The 24,319-nt window shown below is 40.4% G+C and overlaps 1 protein-coding gene across 1 annotated transcript; it reads left to right on the top strand.

Moving 5' to 3' along the window:
- The first annotated feature begins 5,831 nt into the window (after positions 1-5,831).
- Positions 5,832-23,289, top strand: LOC119659437 (myosin light chain kinase, smooth muscle-like). The gene is made up of 8 exons (XM_038067519.1): positions 5,832-6,260; positions 16,753-16,846; positions 16,914-17,117; positions 22,290-22,431; positions 22,490-22,585; positions 22,695-22,798; positions 22,859-23,011; positions 23,073-23,289. The coding sequence occupies exons 1-8, from the start codon at positions 6,227-6,229 to the stop codon at positions 23,257-23,259; spliced, it is 1,014 nt and encodes a 337-aa protein (XP_037923447.1). The 5' UTR covers positions 5,832-6,226; the 3' UTR covers positions 23,260-23,289.
- The last annotated feature ends 1,030 nt before the right edge of the window (positions 23,290-24,319 follow it).

Raw genomic sequence — 24,319 nt, 5'->3', positions numbered from 1 at the left:
TCGGCGAAGAGGTGCAGGATGCGGATATGGATTCTCGCAACATCATTGACAATGTCGATAAATTGAAGGTTGAAGGGCACTTAAACTTTAATCATAGTTGTCCATTAAAAGAGTAGTAAGGAACCTTGATGAGGAGTATAGTGAGTAACACATCGAATGGTATTTGGTGACGTTTGCTTTCAGCTTATTCACAAAGCACCACACACCAAAATATCTAAACAGGATTGCAAAAAGTCTGTCTAACGGGGGACCAAATAAAAACAAACTGTTTTAAGGTCATCTGCGTAAAGAATGTTCATTTGGAATAGGAGACGAAGTTATTAATAAGAAATAGAATAATAGGAAATCTGGTTTAGAGCATTCGGGAACTAAAGAGAGCAACCGTTGAAACGTAATCTGTAGGACCGGTTAAAAAGCTAGAAATCGAATCATACACAGATCATTTTTGGGGAAGGCAGAATTAATTGGGTAGAGTTTAGAGAGGAGTATATAAGAGTCGACCGTGTAAATATCGTGTGGCTCCTGTGCTGGATTAAATGTCTTAGTCCGAAATCGAGGTAGAGTAGTGTTTCACAAAGTCATGTTGCTACTGTATACCTCGAGAGGATTTGGAAACAAGTGGAGAGAAATAACATAGGGCGGTAGTTTTCAGCTAGAATACAGTCACCACTTTTGAGATAGCGGGGATAGATAGATTCTCTTCCCAAAGATGTTGATAATACTTCTCTTGAAGATTTTGGTTTCAAATTGCGCTTGGAAGGAGGAAGATGAATTGACGAAACGATGCAATTTTGTCTTCTTTTACCCAAAATACTTGATTCTGGTACGGGCTACAGCAGCAACGTTTATTTCAATTTGGATTTTGGATTGGATTCGATTTTGTCGTCAGAGTTTCCAGAGCTGAGATGTTGTGTCAAGTAGTTAAAAAAGTATTTTGAGGCAGCCATATCATCGCCATATTGAAGCCAAAATAGGTATGCAATTTTTAAGTTACAGGAATTGGTGGTGGCGATGAATTGGCAATGGAGCTAGCAGCTTTGATGGAAGTGGAAAAAGATTGAGCTGAGTTACAGGGATTCGAGTATGGGACCAAAACAGGTGGACATTTCCGCGCTCAAGAATGGTCGTGAAGTTCATCTAGTATTGTTTGTGCGCTTTTTTAACATAGTTTTCACGAATGAATGTACAATTTTGAGATTTTCAATGCTAGTGATATTACTGGAAGATAGACACAACGGAAGAAGATTTAAAACTACTATTACGGAAGTAGATTTAAAACTACTTGTCTGTTTATGTCAAGATCCAACAAGAAGAGTTTAATAGAAATCTAATAACTGTTGTGGTAGTGTTACTTCACCATCATCATCATCAGCGGCGCAAAAACTCCAGACACTCCAGTTTTGTGCCGAGATCTACCAATTCGATATCCCTAAAAGAGACTTGACCTACGTCATCGCTCCATCTTAGGCAGGGTCTGTTTTGTCTTCCTTTTTTACCATTGATATTGCGCTTATAAACTTTCCGGGCTGGATCATCCTCATCCATAGAGATTAAGTGACCCGCCCACCGTAACCTATTGAGTCGGATTTTATCCACAACCGGACGGTCATGGTATCGCTCATAGATTTCGTCGTTATGTAGGCTACGGAATTGTCCATCCTCACGTAGGGGGGCCAAAAATTCTTCAGAGGATTCTTCTCTCGATCGGGGCCAAGAGTTCGCAATTCTTCTTGCTAAGGACCCAAGTCTCCGAGGAATACATGAGGATTGGCAAGATCATTGTCTTGTACAGTAAGAGGTTTGACCCTATGGTGAGACGTTTCGAGCGGAACAGTTTTTGTAAGCTGAAGTAGGCTCTGTTGGCTGACAACAACCGTGCGCGGATTTCATCGTCATAGCTGATTTTCATAGTTGTGATTTTCGACCCTAGATAGGAGAAATTATCAACGGTCTCAAAGTTGTATTCTCCTATCTTCATTCTTCCCGTTTGACCAGTGCGGTTTGATGTTGTTGGTTTTCGATGCTTACGTTGCCACCATATATTTTGTTTTGCCTTCATTGATGTGCAGTCCAAGATCTCGCGCCGCCTGCTCGATCTGGATGAAGGCAGTTTGAACGTCTCGGGTGACCCTTCCCATGATATTGACATCGTCAGCATAGGCCAGTAGTTGGGTGGACTTAAAGAGGATCGTACCTCTTGCATTAACATCAGCATCACGGATCACTTTCTCCAGGGCCAGGTTAAAGAGGACTCATGATAGGGCGGATGTCGTAAACCGTTGTTGATGTCGAATAGTGTTGAGAGTGATCCTGCTGCTTTTATCTTGCCTCGGACATTGGTCAAGGTCAGCCTAGTCAACCTTATCAATTTCATCGGGGTACCGAGTTCTCTGATGCCCGTGTACAGTATTACCTTGGCTATGCTATCATAATTGCCTTGAAGATGATGAAAACATGGTAAAACTGATGACCATATTCGACGAGCTTACTACAGAAAGACAATCTGATCTGTTACTGATTTGCCTAGAGTGAAGCCTTTTCGGTTTGGGCCAATGATGTTCTGGATGCATGGGGCTATCCGGCCTAGCAAGATAGTGGAGAATAGCTTATAGATGGTACTCAGCAACTAATACCTCTATAATTGCTGCACTGTGTGATATCTCCCTTTTTATGTATGAGACAGATAATGCCTCGTTGCCAATCGTCAGGCATTGATTCGCGGTCCCATACCTTGAGCACAAGTTGATAAACCACTTGGTGTAATTGGTCGCCTTCATATTTAACCAATTCGGCTGTAATTCCATCGGCTCCTGGCAACTTATGATTTTTAAGCCGATGAATTGCACGGACTGTTCTTCTATACTTGGTGGTGGCAGTATTTGTCCGTCGTCTCAGTTGGCGGGATTTCCAACTCGCCGGTATTCTGGTTGTTTAGTATTTCATCAACCCATCGCTCTAATATGCCCATTCTGCCGGGAATCAGATTTCCCTCTTTGTCTCGGCATGATGGGCATCGAGGTGTGTAAGGCTTCATCCTGTTGACTTGTTGGTAAAACTTGCACGCCTGGTGCGGTTGCTCTCTGTACTTTTCGAGTTCACAGGCTTGTTGGTTCTCCCAAGCTTCCTTTTCCCGTCTGTGAAGTCGCTCTTCCGCTCGACGGAGTTCGTGATAAGTCTTCGCGCGTGCCCGCGTTCTTTGAGAAGGCAACATTACTCGGTATGCAGCATACTTCCGTTCCGTTGCTAGCTTACATACATCATCAATAGCCGACTCTTTTTGCGGCTGGGGCCAAGTATGTTTGTGATCGTATTTATGATAACGTTCTTCAGGTGGTTGTGAAGATCATTTGTTGATGTTTGATCTCCAGGATCTCTCTTGACTGCGGTTATTGCGACATCCATTTCCCGCTTATAAGTGTTTCGGAGGGCTGTGTTGTGGATGGCTTCAATGTTCACTCTCACCTGATTGTCAGAGGGTATTCTGAGTGGTGTTGTTATTTGAGCTCGGAGCACCATGCCAACGACATAGTGATCCGAGTGCATATTGACCCCCCTATATGTTCTTACATTCATCAAGGCTGAGAGCTGGCGGCGTTCGATCAACACGTGGTCAATTTGGTTGAAAGTGGTCCCGTCTGGAGAGGCCCACGTATGTTTTTCGGACCGCTTTCTGCGCAAACCAGGTAGTTCCAACCATTTCGTGTGACACTGCTAATTGAATAATCCGCAGTCCGTTATCATTTGTGTTTTGATGTAAATTATGGGAGCCAACGTATTGCCTGAAAACGGACTCCGTCTCTACTTGGCTCTTAAAATCCGCAAGTATGATTTTCATATCATATCTGGGACAGACTTCGAAGGTTCGCTCTACTGCCTCGTAAAAGGTATCCTTCTCCGACTCTGAAGTCTCCTCTGTAGGGGCGTTAACGTTAATGAGGCATATAGTTCTAAATTTGCCTCGCAAGCGCAGAGTGCATAGCCGTTTGCTTATGTTTTCCAAGCCAACAGCCAGTTTCATTTTTTGGTTGACTAAGAGAACTTTTCCGAGCACATGGTTTACTGGATGTTCGTCACAATATATGGTGTAGCGACTCTTCGCATCAGTCCTATATTGGGACAAGATATCGGCTAGCTGCATGGCAGTTCCATTTCTGTAAAGGGTGCGCACGATCTATTAGAGAATCGGCAAATCGTTATTCCGTTGTCGTTGTGTTATCAGTGTAGGGTTTTCAGTCCTACCCAACCCCCAACTTGGAGGACCAGTTGGTACAATTTGTCCCGTTTTTAGGCGCGGGAGACTCACCTTCATCCCTCTCCGCCTCCAGTTCTTCGTTAAGAAAGAGCTCCCAGCGGTCACCACGTGGGTTTGGTAGTAGAGCTGTTGGTGTTGGTTCAGCAGGCGTTTCTCAGGTTTTATGCTCTATCGTGAGTGCCAATCCACGTTTCGCCCTGGGACCTATACTACCCTTTGACCACCATAAAATGTAACTGTAAAGTCATTGAAAACACTTTTGGAATCGTCGTAGATTTTTTCGCGAAGGAAATTGAAAATGAAAAAGATAATGGTTGGGGTCCAGCCATACTGGATGAGGCAGAGTTTCATTATTGTTTAAATTCTGCAATGTTTGCGCTGTTCGGCATTTACTGATATGTTTATATTACTTCCAAGTCGGAAACGCTTCGCCGAGATAAATAAAACTGGCTGGTTAATTATCTAATGGAACTTTGTCTTTGGAAAGCGGCGTTCGACTTCGAAGCGGTGAAATTAATGAGTCGATTGCCGTAAAGTTTCGCCTTTTATTTTCATCCAGTTCCTATTATTGCGCTTTTATGCTTTTCCAATTTGCGGCATGGGACTGAAAATTCCCAAATAAGTACATAACGACTACTCAGAAACAAGCTATGGAAAAGTTTTATATGTGCTAACTTCGACCAAGAGCCCCAATCGATCGTTGTCAACATTCAACGTCTCGCCATAATGTTTGCTCTCTTGAAGGTTCTCAGCACCGCCGGGAAATTTTTTGAACTGCCACTAGTAGTTCCTTCGGAAAAGCCTGGGCCGTTTCAGTTATTTTCCGACCTAGTCAATGGACTTTATTTCGTAGCCAAATTTACACTGGATAACTATAGGTAAAAGTTGGCTTTTAGCTAATAATTAAATAATTAACAATAATTAACACAATTAAATATCGATTTAATTGAAAAAGGTATAAAATATTTTGTGTATTTGATAAATAAGAGTATTTCAGTGTATGGCGGATCCATTCGGGGGAAATAATTTTGCGCCCCTTAAACTCCATAAAAAGTAATGTATTCAACTGAATGCATTGGAGTTCCTAGTCTGGACACGTCCACCAAATTTGTTGAAAATATAAGGAAACTGGAGCTTGGTTTCTTCTAACTGCAGCAAACAATAATCTTGATTCAATGGCAATTTCCTCGAGCTACCTGTATCTACCATAGGACAATATTTATCTTTATTTGACATAGAATTCTTATGCTGAATACCACAGCTTCTCTTAAAAACTCAGGAAAGGACATAGGTTTGCTTTAATATTTCGGATTCTCGGATTTTCTCTACAATCCTCCAGCGCAAGGTCAACCACCTTCTATTTCAGCCACCTTTTATTTAGATAAATTTATGATACAAATGCTGTCATGATCGTAAATTGAGCACTGAAGAATGTATTATCTACACATGGGACGCTCCCAAATTCAAGTTTACTACTTCGCAATGAACTCGGAGGAAATTGGCAGAAAGACAGAGTCTACTAGCCTAGACAGTAAATAAAGAAAAAAGCTCTTCCTTAGCCGCACGGTAGTATGTATCGACAGGGCTGCAAAATAATATGCATTAATCTGTGAGCACACTGAGATCTCTTGAAATTTGCGGGCGTTTTAAAATAGATTGCAGATCGGAAGCTGGCAAGGAGAATCTTTGGATCTCTGCTGGCTAGCGGGATGGTGCCAGTGGCGCTTTAGGTTTTTGAACGGAAACAAGGGAAGTTGCCTGCTACATAGTGTTCTACAGTCGTAGATGCTCCCGATCAGTGGAACGCGGTACATAGAACGAACGGGTCTGATACGCACTTCAACTATTGTGATGTGAAGCTGAAAAAATTTCAATAAATTTTGAAAAGAATAAGTTGATAAATAAAGAAATTGTGAAGGTTCACTGGATTTGTTTATTTGTTTTCTACGAAATACATATATCCAGAGTGCCGCCATGATCCATGTGGATGAGGAATATTCAGCTGAAGGTTTGTACTGGTGTTTCCCGTAGCGTAACCATAACATAAGTTCGCCATTTGATCATACTAGCCAGCGATTCGTGGTTAACAAGTGTTTCTTCTGAACAATTTTGGCAGTTTTCCAAGAAATTATATTTTGGCAAATTTTCCTCTTCTCACGCCTCATTTTGAACGCCAGATAGATATTCGTTTGTGGATATAGTCACTGCTCCCTAGGTTGTTTCTGTTCGTTTACGGGAGAGTCTGTCCTAATCTTTGTGAAAATTGATTCGTTCGATGCAGGTGGTTGGTGCAGAAAAATATTGTTTGCTGTAGAATAGACAGAATCCATTAGCGTTACGGATTACCACCTAATTAGTAGCACATTTGTATTCGTTTAACAAACTTATGCATATCGATCACGGGGGTTGTGTTCTAAACTACTCATCTCAAATTTAAAAATTTATTGAATCAGATCTTTTGCTTGGGTTCTCGGTTTAATTATTAAAATTTAAAATGTGCATGGATTCCTTTTCCTATTCAAATTTCACATGAGACATTGACTGCCCACTTATGAGCACGAGGAAACTAAATTTAAGAACAGGACAATTGATATTAAAATTTTCTTCAATGGAATCACCCTAAACAAACACATGTGAGCTACATACAAACAAATGTATCCGCCTCAGGTGAACTATCAGGAAATGTTTCGCATTCCTTAGGTTATTCATACGACGACCTTGAAAGCAGAAAGAGGTCATTCTACATAATTCAGGGTAAATATTCGAGATCCTTGTATATACGGGGAATCGAATGCTGTTGGCTGCCATTGTTTCCCGTATTGTCTGCCGAAGTAAAATACTCACGTCTCGAACAGTGACATAGTCCATTTTCATTTTTCGTTGCTTTTTCGAAATTTTCAAGACGTATTGATATTAATGGCGTAATGGCCGAGCTAATTCACTGTGTTTACAAACGAGTATTTCTGCTGGCAAAAAAACTAATAATAAATTTTATAATGTGTTGGCTTTGGCATGTGTGGCAGCATTTTGAAGATACAAAGCGGAGTAATATAAGCTTGGAAAAGAAGATGATTTTCTTTTTGTTTAAAAACATAACAATTTAAATTATTCACCAATCTAAATATTTCGGGAAATATTTATGGGGAATAATTAGAACAAAAATAATCCAGAGCAGCGAAGACAGAGAGAAAGATTTCTCAGCAATTAAATAGGCCGTAATAAATGCTAACATTGGTGTTAAGGTCATTATAGTGGTTGAAAGATATACGCGCTCCTCCTAAATTTGTTTGCATTCTTTGCAGATGTTTTGTGATTGGCAGGGGGTGAACTGCATCATGACCCATTAATAACTCAGAAAATTCTATTCTAATGTAGGAATAAATCTGCATAAGACACACATTAATTGGTGGCAGGCGTCGTTTAATCAGAAGATATAGCAAAGCGCAAGGCAGACTTCATTAAATAGCCCATTCCAAACAGTTAGCAACAATATATCTTTTGTAGTGTCAGTATATGCTTAAATTAACATATAATTGCTTTGAAAATTTAAGTAAGTAGCAATGTTCGGGGCCATCTCTATTAGTTTCTGCAATAGCAATTTTACATTCCCATATAATTTTACAAAAGTTCTATTCCTTCAAAACTGTCCGTTACCCAGGCAGAAAGCATGATAATGAGTCGCTTTGTCTATTGCGGTGACAATGGGTTCCATTTATGCATTTCTTTTGTGTAAAACAAAACCTTATTAAAATCGGTTTGCTGTCTGTCTGTCTGTTCATCACTCGCATTTTTCTCGCAGACTATTGCAGCGATTGACACCAATTTTGGTGGAAAGAGGGGAACTGTGAACGCTCACGCATACAGTGAGTTACATCCTTTTACGTCGAATTTAAGGGAAGGTCCCCATACATGCAAAAGGCGGTGTACTTTTTTTTTCACCAAATATAGTCATTTGGGGTGTCAAATGAAAGGTCTCGATTAGAACTTCTCGGTTTTGGTTTTGACGTTTATTGGAAAGGTCGGGAGTGCGGCTGGTCGAAAATGATCACTTCTTTAACGGACCCATTCTCAGGAGGCTGCCACTATACGGTGCCTGGGCTTCGAAATACCTTCCATCCCGATATCTATTAAAATAATATATTAATATAATTATTAATTAATTATTATATTAATATAATTATTAGTAATTGGCTGCAAAACGCCCCTTAAATTCATCTTGGCACAGCAGAAATTTTGTAGTGATGTAGGCTATAGCACTATTACTAGCAAAGTTATAATAGGTTAAAATTGTCACTTCTTTGCAAATTCAAGACTATGAATATCAAGATCACCCGAAAGTGGATACTCCCACATGATATGTATATGGATATATTACATGCTACGTACTTTTTGGACAAATGCACGCTAAATGTCTTTATATAAGAAATATACAAAACCTTTCGTACCTGAAGCGTCCAGCTTCCGGTTTCCCGACTTGTTTCGTTTATAATGGATAGTTCCTTTTTAGGGAGTAAAAAGACAGAAGTGAGCGGTGAGTTCCCATTCCCGGACCGTTTCTGCCTGATTACATACATTATTTATAGTAAAGATTCTGTCCTCCTTTTCTTGGGCATTCTTTTCCATCGTTTTTCAATTTAAGAACTCCGTCTGTTCTCGGGTCTACATTTTTAAAGTTTTGTGTAAAGTGAAATTTTATTAAAATTTATTTCCTGTCTATCCGTCACATGCATTTTTCTCATAAACAGTTGTATCAGTTGACAGCAAATTTACTGGGACGATGGGAATTAGGAACGCCCACGCAAGCAGTGAGTTATATCGTTCTATGTGGAAATTAAGGGGCGTCTCCGTTTACGCAAAAGGGAGGTTTTACTTTTTTTTACTAAATATAGTAATGCGGGGTATCAAATGAGAAGTGTCGATTAGTACTTTTCAATGCTGTAATCACTTCTTACATTCAATGCAAAGGGGGGGGGGGCGAGAGGGCGCTGGAAATTGATCATTTATTTCACGGACCCATTTCTCAGAACCTACCCAACCGAAAAATCTGAAAAAAATCACAAAGCTTCCACCATATGGCGCCTAGGCTCCCAAATATTATTCATACCCATATCTATTCAGATAAAGTTGATAATATTATATTACTTTAGTTTTGAGTAATTGAATATAAAACCCCCCCTTAAGTTCATTCTAAAATGATGCAGTAATATAGACTGTATTATGATGCATGATACTACCAAGTTTGATTTTCCTATCTGGTTTGGTTTTCCTATCTGTATTGCGATTGGAACACTATTGTTGTCTTGCGTTCGTGTAACAAGTACTGATGGTCTGACTCCAGCCAATCACGTGGACAGAAATATCCCGAAACTTTAGCCCATTCGAGCTCTACATCTATCTCTGAACTTGTTTCCAGAATATGCTGCAGCAGGCCTTTTTGCATGAAGCAAGTGCTCCTTTCCACTATTACTTTCCTACTTTATAGAGTTCTTATCCATTTTGTATGTTACAGGTATGTAATAATTGGGTATGGGTAGCGTTTTTGAGCTGCCCTACTTTCTCCTTCCTTAGTGGTTCACTTGAAGCTTTAGGTTCCAAAAGCGAAACCTCTTTTAAGTTTGCGGCATGCGGACCTTCTCGGGAGGCTCGAAGGTTATGTGAATGATATTTTTTTATAATTTTCGGTACTGTTTTTGAACTGTAGGATGACTGATGAAGCATGTAAAGAATATGTAATATTTCAGTAATATGTCAAATAAAAGGGTTCGATTAGTATTTTGAAAAATTATTTCTGATATCAGGTGAAACATAAGAAAGTGGGGGCTCGAAATGTATGCCACAAAAAATGCAACAGGTCTCTTTTTCAAAACCAATCCCAGCAAAACACCTGAAAAAATTTTTTAGCTATGTGCGAATGGAAAAACGTCGGTAAGAAATTTCTCTTACAAGATGAGCACGAAACTTTATACCCGAAGCATCTGAACTCAAGAGAGTAATCCTCTCCCTCTTGCGACAATGTGCTTTTGTATAGCCAAGTGGTAAAAGACCCGAATCCGCCAAACGCGCTCTCTTGACATGGGAGCCAGTTTCTGCAAGATTCCGATCCAGGTTAAGGAGCATCACAATTGTACAATGCTACGCACCAACGAAGACATCCGATATAGTGAGAAGGGTGATTTCAAAGAGCAATTAAACGCATTTCAGGGAAGGTGATATTGTGATCGTGATGGGTGATCTGAATGCCAAGGTGGTATCTTACAACACCTTGCTTGTAATGGTAATGGTGGAAGGTTCATGGTTTTGTGGCGGCACATTGTTCGAGTATAGAGCCTATCATAAAGTCAGTTGGGTTTCATCTGACCGACGCGGTACGAGCAATCAGATAAAGATTTAGGAGTTGTTTACTAGATGGGCGTAACAAAAGAGGTGCTAACATTGGCTTCGAAATGGATCACCATCTGATGGTCATTTACCTTCGCTTGCGTGTTGCGAAAATTTTCTATTGTTCTTGTCAGGGAAGCAGAAGATGCCGCAGATTTGATTCAGGAACGTATCCTGCATAATAAAGAGTTTACATGTGGTCGCAAATCTTTCGATGGTCCTGTGAAGTATATTAACGGTCCACGATGGTAAACAGCTGAAGAGGTGCAAAGAACACTTCATCACGATTCTTAGCCATATCACATCCGGAGAAGTTTCTCCTTTTGTAGATGAAATGGTTAGTCACCGTAATACACGGATACAGACTGTTCCTCCAAACAGAAGAGCAATGATTGCGGCCATCAATGGACACAAACCGAATAAAACCGCAGGGAATGACGGTCTTTCCGTAGAGTTATTTACCGTTGCATCTGTAGCTACTGCTGATCTGCTGCTTCTCCTCGTACGGAAATCTTGGGAATCCGCGGCCTTTCCCAAAGAGTGGAAGATTGTTAAGATTCCAACGAAGGGCACCTCTTTAAGTGTGACTATTGAAAGGGTATCCGCATATTCCCTGCCGTTACAAAGATAAAAGCGAAAATAATCCTGGAACACATCAAAGAACATCTCGAAAGCTTGAACGACAAAGAGCCCACTGGTTTCCGCCCTGGGTCCTTCTACATTGGCCACTGCAACACCCTACAGATAATTTTGGAATAGTGCGCGGAGTGCGAGAACGATTTCTATAGCGTGCGCAGGGAGGGTATCTGTAGTGCTTTACGTAGGAGAGGTATTTCGGAGAAACTAATAGCTATTATCAGAGCGACATATGATGGCGCAAAATGTCACGTGCTGCATCGAGGTAAAATCTTGGCATCTCCATAGTTTTAGGATGGGGATGAGGTGATACGAAAGTAGACACGTGGTTCAACGCAAACCGCACGTACTAGCTACACTTCGTACTTATAATTACTCGCAATCATTGATGGCTGCCTTGGAAGTGATGATGTGGTTCCTAATTTTAATTCGGGCATAATTTCTCTTATCCCGCATGGTGAGAAGGACTGCTTTAGTTGTTCCTCCACTTCTGAATACTTTACGATTACACCCACCACTGTAGCTCCCTCACGAGTCGGAGATTAAAGTACATTATTGTACATGATGTTTGACAGTAGTGGGTCCCACAAATAGCATTATGGGACACCCATGCGAACAACGTACCCTTTCGGTTCATCATCAGGGTCATATAAGACCTTCCATTCTGCTAAATAGCTATCGACAATAGCAGCGAGATAGCTGGATGTACAAATCGTCGTCCGGAACTTTGTTGTTACTGCTGAACTTTGGAACTCAACAACCTGAAGCAATTTATTGCATATTGCCCGGTCTTACATTTTCCCAATAGCGTCTAGAAGACATATGGGTCTATTAGAGGATGGCTCAACTGGAGGCAGCGTTAGGCAGTATTAACGGTCTCTACCATTTCCATGATATATAAATTCCTCGGATATTAACACTTCTATAATTCAGCTCTGGGTTTTACACCACCTTGAAGGCCTTATTCGGTATGCGTCCACACCCGGGGCTCCCTCTCGCCTCTGGTTGCTTTGTAAATTAGCATGACGTGCAGATGTCGCTGGAAGCCGTCAGTGCCCTCCTCTTGCTGGAGGAACAACTCCTGGATGATTTTCAGCAAGAAAATAGGGCACGTGGTGTGTGGAGGTAGACGGCGTCTGAATTGTTCCACCACAATTCTTTAGACGTTTCTCCACGGCTTTGCGCTCACCTCCAAGCAGAGCATCTTAAAACATTCCCTTTGCTCCACTGAATGATCAACTTCACGTTTTTACCAGCCTCCTAATAGGCGCACTCTTTTTATCTCTAATCGATCCTACCTATCGCATCGGAGCCGTTCATCCGTGTCGATGTCAAGCTGATTCAAGGTTTGCCAGTTCAATATTCCACCAGTAGTTTGGTCTTCTTCTGGGGAATATGCATCTCGTAGGCATGGTTGCGTCAGGCACTTTTACGATACAATATGTTACATGAAGCTCTTTCTGTAACGGCGTCTATTTTAGTATGGCTCTCTCTGTTTGCTTGTTTATCTGTCTGTCTGTTCGTTTGTCATATGCACTTTTCTCGGGAACATATGTGGAAATTGAAATCCCACGAATGCAGTTAAGTGCAGTTTTTCTCCGAAGATAGGGGGCAAAAAGTTAAAACCTACAAATTCAAAGCGCGAGTCTGAAAAAGTGTTGATGATGCGGCTATATGAAATTTAACCGAAATCAAAATACATCTCATAACGGTGTCTTCTCAAATTAAGCCAAAACTACATTTTTTGTTTTTTCAATTTCAGACTCCAAGGAGTTCTTCCGCCCTCCTTAGGTGGGAAACATAGAAGAGCGGCGAACAAAGCAGATGACATATTTTCGCTCACTGCTATGCCTTAGGACAAAAACATATCATCCCTATTTTGCTCGCCATTCCACTATGTTTTCGAAGGAGCTCAATTTTCCAGGATTTTAAAAACAAGTAATTCTACCAGGGTTTCATAAATCACACTTTGTTTGGGAGCATTTTTAGTGGAGATAATTTCATTGTTATTAGCAAACGCTATCCGTATTTGAATGTGATAGGGACCAGCCATTCTATTCAGGAGCTATATAATTTTCCTAGAGGTTATAAGGTTATAAGGCATGTATGGTGATTCGTCTAATCTGGCAGCGAGGAGCGGTCATCTAAACTGGGTTCGTCAGCCCTCGAAATTAGCCTGGTCCAGGTGGAGTCACTTTATAAATAAGTTACTTTCTTTCTCACAATTTGTCCATCGTTGATCAAAAAGGTAATATTCTTATTGGAAACGCCTACAAAACTCTTTGGATTACACTACACATTTCGCTGTTCAGAATTATGGGATATCAAGATTCAACCTTTGTGTTCACCTGTCTGCGGTCTTGTTGCGATAATCAGCCAAGCCTTATAACATGGACTACTCTTTGTCTGAATGACTCAAGAAATCCAGCTGAATGGGCGCTAAACCTGAGAACGTTAAGCCCCTCCCCAGTATACGAGTACATGCAGACGAATAGAAGGGAAACGTTTGGGTAAATGAAAGCAGTAAGCGAAAACCTCGAAGATCTGAATCATTCTTTACGTGGCCTAGAATTAATTATTTGCTATCCAACATAAGTGGAAGTACAATACTCAATTGCTTGGCGCTAAAAATTTAATCTAGTGATAGTGTCTCGAGCTCAGGGTATATTTTGTAAAGACTAGAATTTTTATTTCAAGATGAAGGAGCACTTTACAACGAATTGTATAAAATTTATTTTCGTTGAGAGACAACTGCAATAGGTGATGTGTTGCGAAGGGAAATCTGATTGAGACATTCGTTATTCGAAGTCGTGTTGGATGAAAATGCAGAATAAGTCAAGAATCGAATATTCTTAAAATCTGCACTTTATTCTTTCTGTTTTCCAGGACCTCCTTTGGATTAAGAAACTCATATTTCGTATTTTCAAATATTTTTTTTAAACAACTTTATATTGCACTCGCTTCTGTTTTAACTGCAATACTCTGAAAATGCTTTTGTCAACTGATTCTGGCAGAATTTTTTTATAGGCTAGGGGTAGAAATCTATAGATCCGTATAATTTTCCATCTGCCTCGTCCTTAGGAGGCAAAGACCATTTAGACTTTTCTTTTTGTAAATGACTGTTTAGGATTTATTTACATTTTCAGAAAGCCTATGCCTAAGCCAAAAACATCGCTCCATGTTTTCGATCAACAACCACTCATCATATCAATCTCACCATATAGTAAATACATAGCATCAACGACCTCCACAGAAGTGGCGATGGCACACTTCCTTGGGGTAACCTTTCATTGTTTCGGTTGTCAGGTAGTGAGCAACACCTTTTTCAGCACACAGCAATTTCTGTATGAGCATGATAAAGATCCAGTATTTTCACCACCACGTCCCTTGGTAGCACCGCAATATTTTTGAAAAGGCACACATGATACTGCTTACTTAAAATTATTTCGTCGGTGTTAAATGGTTTTTCCGGGTCGCTCCTCATTATTTCTAGGCTCTCCCATGCGTCCAATGTATGAACCTTATTTACATGTCACACTAGTTCCAGGCTGTTTCCTGTTACTGAATACTCCCTTTAGATAATATGTATGGCAACTGCTGATCTTACCTTGTTGGCTCCTCGTCTTTCACCATATCCTGCTTCTTTGACGCATTCCTGAAATCTTGTCTTGATGAGCCGTTTAGTGTGTTCTATCATATATAGACTTTGTTTGATTTGCTACAATTTATTCCACACATGTCGCTTTTTTCCAATTTTTTGGTGGGTTCTTTTCGCCACCTAGTCGCCTTTTAACCGTGATGTCTCTGCGGCTGCCAGGAACTTTTATGTTGAATTTTTCTATAAGTATTTTTATTTTATGGAAATTGGTGGACATACTTATCCATTTTGTCTCATCATCCGTGCTCGCTTGTTCAAACAATGCGGTATGTTTGTTCCTCCATATTCGCTCTTGTTTCTGCCTAATTACCTTTTCAATCTTGGTCTTTCTGTATTCATTCTTCTCAGCTGTGTTCAGGATGTACATAATACTTATTCTTATGAAAACCTGCCTTGGTTCGATGATATGTGTAGTGTGTGTACCATAGAATTGTACGCTACCATTTTCGGTGCTGTGGTATGTGGTTAAGTCGCTTTTATCGTTCTCTGGGTTGCTGTTGGAATCCTAGAAACTTCAAATTCGAATTTGTCTTTGTTTCTTGGAGCATTTTTTCGCATGTCCAAGAATGGTAGAGATCCATTCGTTGCTATTTCCATGGTGAATTGAATTTTTAGATCAGATGTAACTTATTGTTTTCCATCTATTTATATCCTTATCCATTTGTAGTACGGCGAAGATACCGTCAAAATACCGCAGTCATATTCTTGGAATTCTTCCCTTTTCTTCAAGGATTGATTCGTTTAGTTTTTAGTTTTCGTTCATCCAAAGTACTGCTAGGTTTATATACGTTTTCACCTTTTTTCTCCATTGTGACATTTTAACGACATTTTGAATTTGGCGAGCCACACTTCTAGCTAGTATATTGCTTGTTTCACCGCTTTATTTGGGGATAGCGCTTTAACATCGAAGGGTATTAATGCCCCATCCGCGTCTATGTTGCCGGCATCTTGTAGCTTTTTAATTGGTCCCGATGTATTTCTCACGGCGTGTTTGCTGTGCCTTGGTAAATTCCCGGATTATATGTTGCTCTCATTTCTTTACTCTTCTTGTGTATCTCAGGTTGACATCTGATCCTTGGTTTGATGGAATTGGGCTTTGGGTTCTTTCGCAATTGCTTTCGCCTTGTCGTATTCCATTTTCTCCATTATAACCATGCTATTTTCTTTGTCGGCTTTGAAATATATAGTATACTGGCTTTTCCCTTAGTTGGCGGACTACTTTTAGGTCATCCCGATTGGAGTTGGGTTTTTGCTGCTTTTCACTCCGAATGATTTCATCTTTGTCCAGAACTGAGCGATTCAAGGATATTCGTGATCGATATAGGATTGCATCGATCGTGGAAAAAATGTGAGAACGACGTATACGGTGGTATGGACATGTATTTCGCGTTTATGGAAACTCACTTACCAAGGTCAGTCTCAACATCAAAGTCGATGAAAAAAGACCAAAGGGCCGGCTGAAACAACGATGGCTTTATCCGCTGGATGATGATTTGAGAAGTCTAGACTCTACCCAGAACAAGCTTTTGACCGGTTTCTTTGCTTCCTGGTTCGCATTCTTTTAAATTTCTAAATTGACCAGCGTTTTATTGAAGGAAAACTTATGATAGAGGGTTGGAGAATTCCTCTCACAAGCCTTCATTTGAACATTATCATTCCGAACCCAAGTATCTCGGTTACCGAACTGCTTATCAGGCTTGGTGTTTATATTGGTAAAATAAAACTCCCATTTAATAACAACAAAAAATATTCAAATAGTTATCACTCGGGCGAAAACTACACTTTTTTTTCGAAATACCGGAATTACATAACTTCTGTTTCATTTCAGATCCGGAACCAGTATTTCCATACCGATATGTTAAAACAAAAGTCAATGTTAGTCCAGAAGGAGAGTATGACATACTTTCTGAAGAACTTGGAAGGTAATATATGATAAATATTAATTTCCTCGTGTCATATTTCCTGATCATTTTTTATAAATATCTCCAGAGGAACATTCGGAACAGTTTACTTGTGTAAAGAAAGGGCAACTGGTATGGGGTTCGCAGCTAAATTCGTCACATGTGAAAGAAAAGAGGATCGGCGAAACATGGAACGTGAAATTGATATAATGTCGGGATTACACCATTCGCGAATCATCCAATTATATGATGCATTTGACGATGGAAAGACAATGTGTATTGTTTTAGAATTGTGAGTAGCAAATAGTATGTACATATGTAGTGAGTATAATTTAGTGTACAATACTACAACCGAGAATATTCCCTACATAATCAAAGGCAAGGAGTCCGAATAGGAAACCTCTTCCTCTAAAATATGTATATGAATGAAGGAGAGATGGGTAGGTAACGGGTGTGAGAGATTTCTGGCTGCAGGGTGGGAGAGCTATTTTCATTCGTGAATGCTACGGGCTGGCTCTGAAGATCTGAGCCGGCTGAACTCTGCATCCTTCCTCTCACAACAGCAGTTACGGTCTTAGGAGTTTGTGGCATTGAGGCTCCTCGCAGCGGCCACTGATACCTACCTACCTACCAAATTTGAATTTACTAGATCCTAAGATATAGAAATTTGATGCTGACGTCATAATTATTGGGAGTATTTGAAACATAGCACTAACAAACACATTCCTTTTTAAAATTTTGAAATTTGGGGAGAATGTGTAAATGTTTAAATCCCTTTATATGCAATGGAAGCAATACTGTAGCATGATTTCGTGTTGAGTTTAGGGGAGTTCTCTATACAAGGAAAGGGGTGATGTAATGTTTTTATCATCAACGGCGCAACAACCGGTATCCGATCTAGGCCTGCCTTAATAAGGAACTCTAGACATCCCGGTTTTGCACCGAGGTCCACCAATTCGATATCCCTAAAAGCTGTCTGGCGTCCTGACCTACGCCATCGCTCCATCTTAGGCAGGGTCTGCCTCGTCTTCTTTTTCTACCATAGATATTGCCCTTATAGACTTTCCGGGTGGGATCATCCTCATCCATACGGATTAAGTGACCCGCCCATCGTAACCTATTGAGCCGGATTTTATCCACAACCGGACGGTCATGGTATCGCTCATGGATTTCGTGATTATGTAGGCTATGGAATCGTCCATCCTCATGTAGGGAGCCGGCATTATCAGCACTAAATGACAACAATATATCAAGTCAGTTGGTGTGGAGTTGTCATCAGGTGCTGCTGAAACTTGGCCGACTGAACGAAACATTCCTGATGTGGGTGCCGGGGCACTCTAAAATCACCGGTAATGAGGAGGCTGACAAATTGGCTCGCCGAGGGTCTGGATCCACAATGATGGGGCCAGAACCAGCTCTTGGAATCCGACCATCTACTGTCAAGTCTACTCTGAAGGGTGAAATTGCAAAGATTCACGCAACCGAGTGGAGAAATGTGGACTCTTGCCGGAAAGTGAAAATCCTTGTGAAGGAGCCTAGGGCCACTAGAGTGGCATTTTTGTTGTCCCTTAAGAAGTGGGACATGAGAACCCTAGTAGGGCTTTTGACGGGTCATTGCCCCTTAAACTACCATATAGAAAAGATTGGGGTAGTGGTTTCGGCTGCGTGCAGGCAATGTGAGGAGGAGGGCCCTGCACTTTTTATGCAGCTGCCCGGCATCCTCAGATCTGAGACGAAGACACCTTGGCAAGGTTTTCTTCAATGAAGAATCTGCACACTCTCTGCCTCTGGAGAATGTTCTAAGATTCGCTAAAGCCTGCGAACACAGTAGGCGGGAAGCCATTGAATAGGCAACTTGCGGGGATAGTACAATGGGCCTAACAACAGCCTGAGTGCTCGGAGCTGCGGCTCCCCCCCCGTTAACTAAACTAATTAACTAACTAAGAGGGCCAAAAATTCTTCGGAGGATTCTTCTCTCGAACGCGGCCAAGAGTTCGGAATTTTTCTTGCTAAGAACCCAAGTTTCCGAGGAATACATGAGGACTGGCAAGATCATAGTCTTGTGCAGTAAGAGCTTTGACCCTATGTTGAGACGTTTCGAGCGGAACAGTCTTTGTAAGCTGAAACAGGCTCTGTTGGCTGGCAACAACCGTGCGCGGATTTCATCAATGATTTTTTTTTATGGCATATTAAATGAGAGGAATGAATTAAAACTGGCGTAACCTTTGATAGGTTTGGAGGATAAGGGAATTAGGAATTATTCAACCAAAAAAATACGACGATGCATCTATATGACATGCAAGGTTCAAAATACATTGCCATATCTGCTCAAATAAAGATTATTATGATATATTACTATCTTTGAGAAGCTTATGAAAAAAATAATAAATAAATAATAATAAATTCATTCTAGAAGCGCAATGTAAGCATAAATTACAAGGCATAATACTATGAAGTTTAACGGACATCTGTGAAAAATTCCCTTCCCCTACCCTCTTCTCCTCAGGTTTGAGGAACCTAAAAGTTTAAAGCATACTTCCTGCGTTCAGTATCATCATTACCTGGGCTCTGTTGTCGCTGGATATTTTGTAACGAATATACCCCACGAGCTGATTAGAATTCAACCAGGAAGTGGCAATATCAGTCACCGCAATGATCCTTCCGGTTTCCAGTTAAAGAAATTTGATGCTTTCCTCACGACCACAGATTACCAATCCAGCTTCAGTAGCTTCTTTATAATGCTTAAAAATGTATAGTAGAGTAAGAGGATGGTACGTCTAAACGTTTTCCAGCTTTAGGTACCAACTCAACCTTCTATCATTCCTTTGATGGCGAGGAGATCTCACAACTTAATAAAAGTGTCTTTACTGCGAGCTTGAAGACCTTACATTATTAGGTTTGTCTTCCGCCCTGAAGTTTTGTTTCTCCACTTCCCACTGCAAATTTCCTGTAGCTCGTTCCTGATTACTGCGGTTACTACTATTTACTATCCCCCCAAATTTCTTGTGGCAGGGGAAATTCCTGCATGTTGAGAAAATGAATGCACGAGATTCTTTTTCAAGGTTGTTTTGTATTTTTCTTTTACGAGCGGAAAAGGGGGGTCAAAAAGTGTGGCGGATAAGTTCTCCCGCTTTTACCTGCACTACATTCATGCTCCGCGTAAAGTAGAAATTCACATTATGCCTTGATTCGGTCACATCTCTAAAATACGGAATTCCATAACACCGTAAAAATTTTGTCAGGAGGAAATGTGCAGGACAAAGAGAGAAATGATGGACTATCTAAAGAAGATCTGAATATTTATGGAAAATAAGCCAGTAGCCTGCTCCAGGCGAACAGTGAAAAATCCGTTGAATGCAACTGTAGGACTCGGTAAACAAATGTCGACTAAATGGGAGCGAAAGGTATATAGACATTGAGTACAAACCCACTATTTACGGACGACTTATCAGTGCAACTGTATCCAACCCCTAATCGACAGGACAGACCAGCGAGAACGAGCGATTCCGCGAGAATTCCCACAATATAGAGGCGGAAATCAGAGGTAAAAGCCATGATATCAGGTGCAAAGGTAGACTACATTCTGTCAAGAAAGAAGAATACTATAGGGAAAGATATCTTTGCAGTGTTTGCCCAAATCTTCAATATCGTTTATCAATTTATGGATACAAAGGAGGTGCTTTTGATGCAGGATGGAGCTCTTTGAGCACAATGCTGACCACATTGGCTCCTACAGTGTACTGTCACGGCCATTTTTTGGGGGGTAGGGCAGGTGAATGCATTTATGCACAAAGTGGTGGACTCCTGGTTCGGTACGTCGTCGGACTACCAACTAAACACCTCCCCATCATCAGAGAGCTAGCCTGGAACCGTTTGTCCCATTACTTCAGAGACAGAGCAGGGAGCGGTTCCTCAGATCCCTCAACATCCGTAAACGATAGTTCGGCAGGAGAAATTATTGTCTAGTGTGCCTAGAATGTCTTTCCATCTTACTGAATTAAAGGCGTTTCTGACGTCAAGCGTTAAAAGGAGCACCATCCGTCGAGTTCGGTTGCTATGTGCCTCCGCTCGTCGAACGGCATCCACGACTTGCATGACAGCATCAACTATGCTCTAAAACCAAACTGCCGGGGAGATAGATCTCCGGCAGCGCGTATCGCTTCAGCAAGTCTACTTTTGATGAGCTTACATAGTGGGCGGTATGAAGACGACAACTCGGGGTCGCCGTCACGGCCTTAAATGAAACGCTCTAACATACTTCAAGGCTCTGATCCAATATGGATTGTTTCGCCAACAATTATGCGAGTGCTTGAGTTACCCTCACCACGTCCAAAACTTGCTATGTTAGTTTATCGTTTTCGCTGGACAATTTGATAGTCTCTCCTGGCGGGAATAAAACTGCCTAAGATATTAATCGATCAATCTATCTACTAAACCAGACCCGCATTTTTGCTACTGATTTAATTTCTTAAGTCAATACCATGTCTAACTGCCCAAAACCTAATAACGAATTAGGTTTCCATGGATTTCTGCTGGTCATCAGAAATTATGGGTGTAGGAGAGCCAAGAGATAACATGTTCTCGAATTCTGCCAAATTAAAGCTTGGAGGACTTGTTCCTGTGGGATTCACTTGCAAATCGTAAGTAAATCTTCAAAGGTTGATATCAACCTAGTTTTTTCTTGTTTCAAAATTATTTCAATAAATTGTTCTAAGTATTTGATTTTTAAGGATTTGTTGAAAACAAAAACTTATTAAAACCAGTTTACTGTTTGTCTGGTTCACATACACAGTTTTCTCAAAAACAGTTACACCTTTTGACACGAAATTTGGTGGAAAGGTTGTAATTGTGAACCCCTATGCATGCAATGTAATTCGCTGAACTTTGAACTTAGAGACTCTTAGCCCATACACCTAAAAGAGGAGTGCAACATTTTTTTACACCGAATATAGCCGTGTGGGGTATCCATTGAAAGGTGTCGGAGAGTACTTTCTGAAACACGTATTAATTTTGATATTCGTTACAAAGGAGAGGCGTGCGGGGTCCGAAAGTGGTCGATTACTTTAAGAACCCGTTCGCGAAAAATATGAAAAAAATTATGGTGGTCCATGTACATGGTATCCTTGCCATGCTTTCTTGAATGATAAGACCTGAGAGATTTTGTTCTAATCTCTATCCCTGACCCCGAGAAAACTCCGGGCCGGGATAATCACTTCTTTTCCTCATCCCAGTGGTCAAACCTGGTTCAATCTTTTATTTAAAATATCAACCCCATCTAAAATAATTTCGACTTTGATTACCATTGTCATTACTTTTGGTTAGTGCGTCTCGTTAGTCAGATAGTCAGTTTGAATCAGTGGAATAACAGCATATTTTTTTAATTTTTTCGGTTAATTTATTGATTGACTTCTCAGTTCAGTAATGGCATATCTTACTGCAATCTTCTCACGAACTATATTTTCAGAATTCTAGGAGGAGAACTATTTGATCGTGTAATTGATGATGAATTTGTTCTGACAGAAAAAAGTTGCACAGCTTTCATGAGACAAATAGTTGATGGAGTTGGATATATCCATAGCCAAAACATTATTCATTTAGATTTAAAAGTAAGTAACTTTCTTTAACCTTCATCCTGAGCTAATCGTAGGTTCTAACTGTTTGTAGCCAGAAAATATTTTATGCCTTTCAAAGACTGGAAACCGCATCAAAATCATCGATTTCGGGATGGCAAGAAGATATGATCCCAAAAAGAAACTGCAGGTCAGTAAACTGGAAGTTTCCAATCCTTCTCTCAGTGAAAATTCATTTAAATAAGTTTAATATATATATATCTTACTCTGATCAAGTTTAACAATCTGTTTTATTCTAGGTCCTTTTCGGAACGCCTGAGTTTACGGCACCCGAAGTAGTGAATTTCGATGAAATTAAGTTCTTCACTGACATGTGGAGCCTCGGAGTTATATGTTATGTTCTGTAAGTTCAGTACTCATCCATGTCCTTCCTTGTAATTACAAGAAAAAAATATTTTTTTAGATTGTCTGGTTATTCACCATTTGTCGGTGATACGGATTTGGATACAATGACAAACGTGACATTGGCCCAGTGGGATTTCAAAGAAGAAGCTTTTGCGAATATCTCCAACGAAGCAAAAGATTTCATTAAGAATCTTCTAATTAAAGATGGAACGTATGTGTGCTGGTATTGAACCAACTAAAATAGTGATAATTATTTTTACGATTGTCAACAGGAAAAGAATGACGGCCGCACAAGCGTTGGAGCATCCTTGGTTGAAGAAATTGGCATCGACTACTGACTTGTCAGGAAATAAGGCAAAACTGAAACGATATGTTATTAAGAAGAGGTGGATCAAGGCGGTCAATACGATAATAGCGTTGCGAAGAATGGGAGCAAAAATAGATTGTAATTTAGTATAAGCTTATTTGAATAAAATAATGAAAAAATAAGAGATGTTTGTGATCATGTAGAATTTCGAACAATTTCTCAGGGTTTTAAATATGTAACTTTGGTTCCGACATATCCACTATTGCAACAAGACTGCATTTCGTAGTTTAAATAAGATATATGTATGTACATGCACTGCCAAACTAAGACTTCGGGGGAATGATACAGACTTCCATCCAAATATCTGGGAAAGACTTTCGACGAGGTTTTCGCTAAAAACAAGTCTATGGGGAAAGGAAGAATTTTACCTATAAATATATAGTTCGGCATGTGTATGTAAGTTTAAAAGGCCATCAGGCAGTTCTATCGACTTATTACACTTGATGGTAGTTCAAAATACGTGAATACCCTTTCGAGAGAGAGTACCGTGCAGATAGACGAATACTACAGTGCGAGAACGGTAAGAAGCGGAAGTTTCCTAAAAATTTCAGAAAAAAAATACAATGCCTCATTAGGCAAGGCTATCGAGAATATATTAAGAAAATACCCGCACAGCGATGAAAAAGTTTGTTCGGTTGTCCGCACACTAAAGTCCGCAAATATTTAAAAGTCATAGAGAAAGTAAGTCTATGCATACATCGCATGTGGATCACTTAAGGGGTTATATACAGTAGCGATGGCCGGGGACAATCGATATTCCATTCATATCCTTTAAGTACATTATTTCAAGAATCTTATGTCCGAAATTATTGCTACTCATAACGTGTTACGCGGGAAATACCATTAAGATGCGTACGTTATGCGCATGAGAGAAGCTCCGATCCGCACGCAGTTTCAATGTACAATTAAATTTTATGGTCGGCAAGGAACGCTCGACTTTGGCAAGGTTCGTTCGAACTATTCATGTTGCAAGTGCTAATTATTAATGCCACTTGTATTATTCCCTTATGTCTAATCTAGGCCTAAAAATATGTCCCACTGCGATATCTGTTCAAATTAACTTACTAATGGTATATTACTAACTTTTAGAAATTGACTGGAAACCCCCCTTAAGTTCATCCTAGAAGTACTAAATTTTGCGCACCAGGACAG

The sequence above is a fragment of the Hermetia illucens genome, chromosome 6, assembly GCF_905115235.1.
Source record: "Hermetia illucens chromosome 6, iHerIll2.2.curated.20191125, whole genome shotgun sequence".
In the NCBI taxonomy this organism is placed as follows: Eukaryota; Metazoa; Arthropoda; class Insecta; order Diptera; family Stratiomyidae; genus Hermetia; species Hermetia illucens.
The sequence above is the reverse complement of the archived record's forward strand: the minus strand, read 5'-3'. Positions and strand labels throughout refer to the sequence as shown.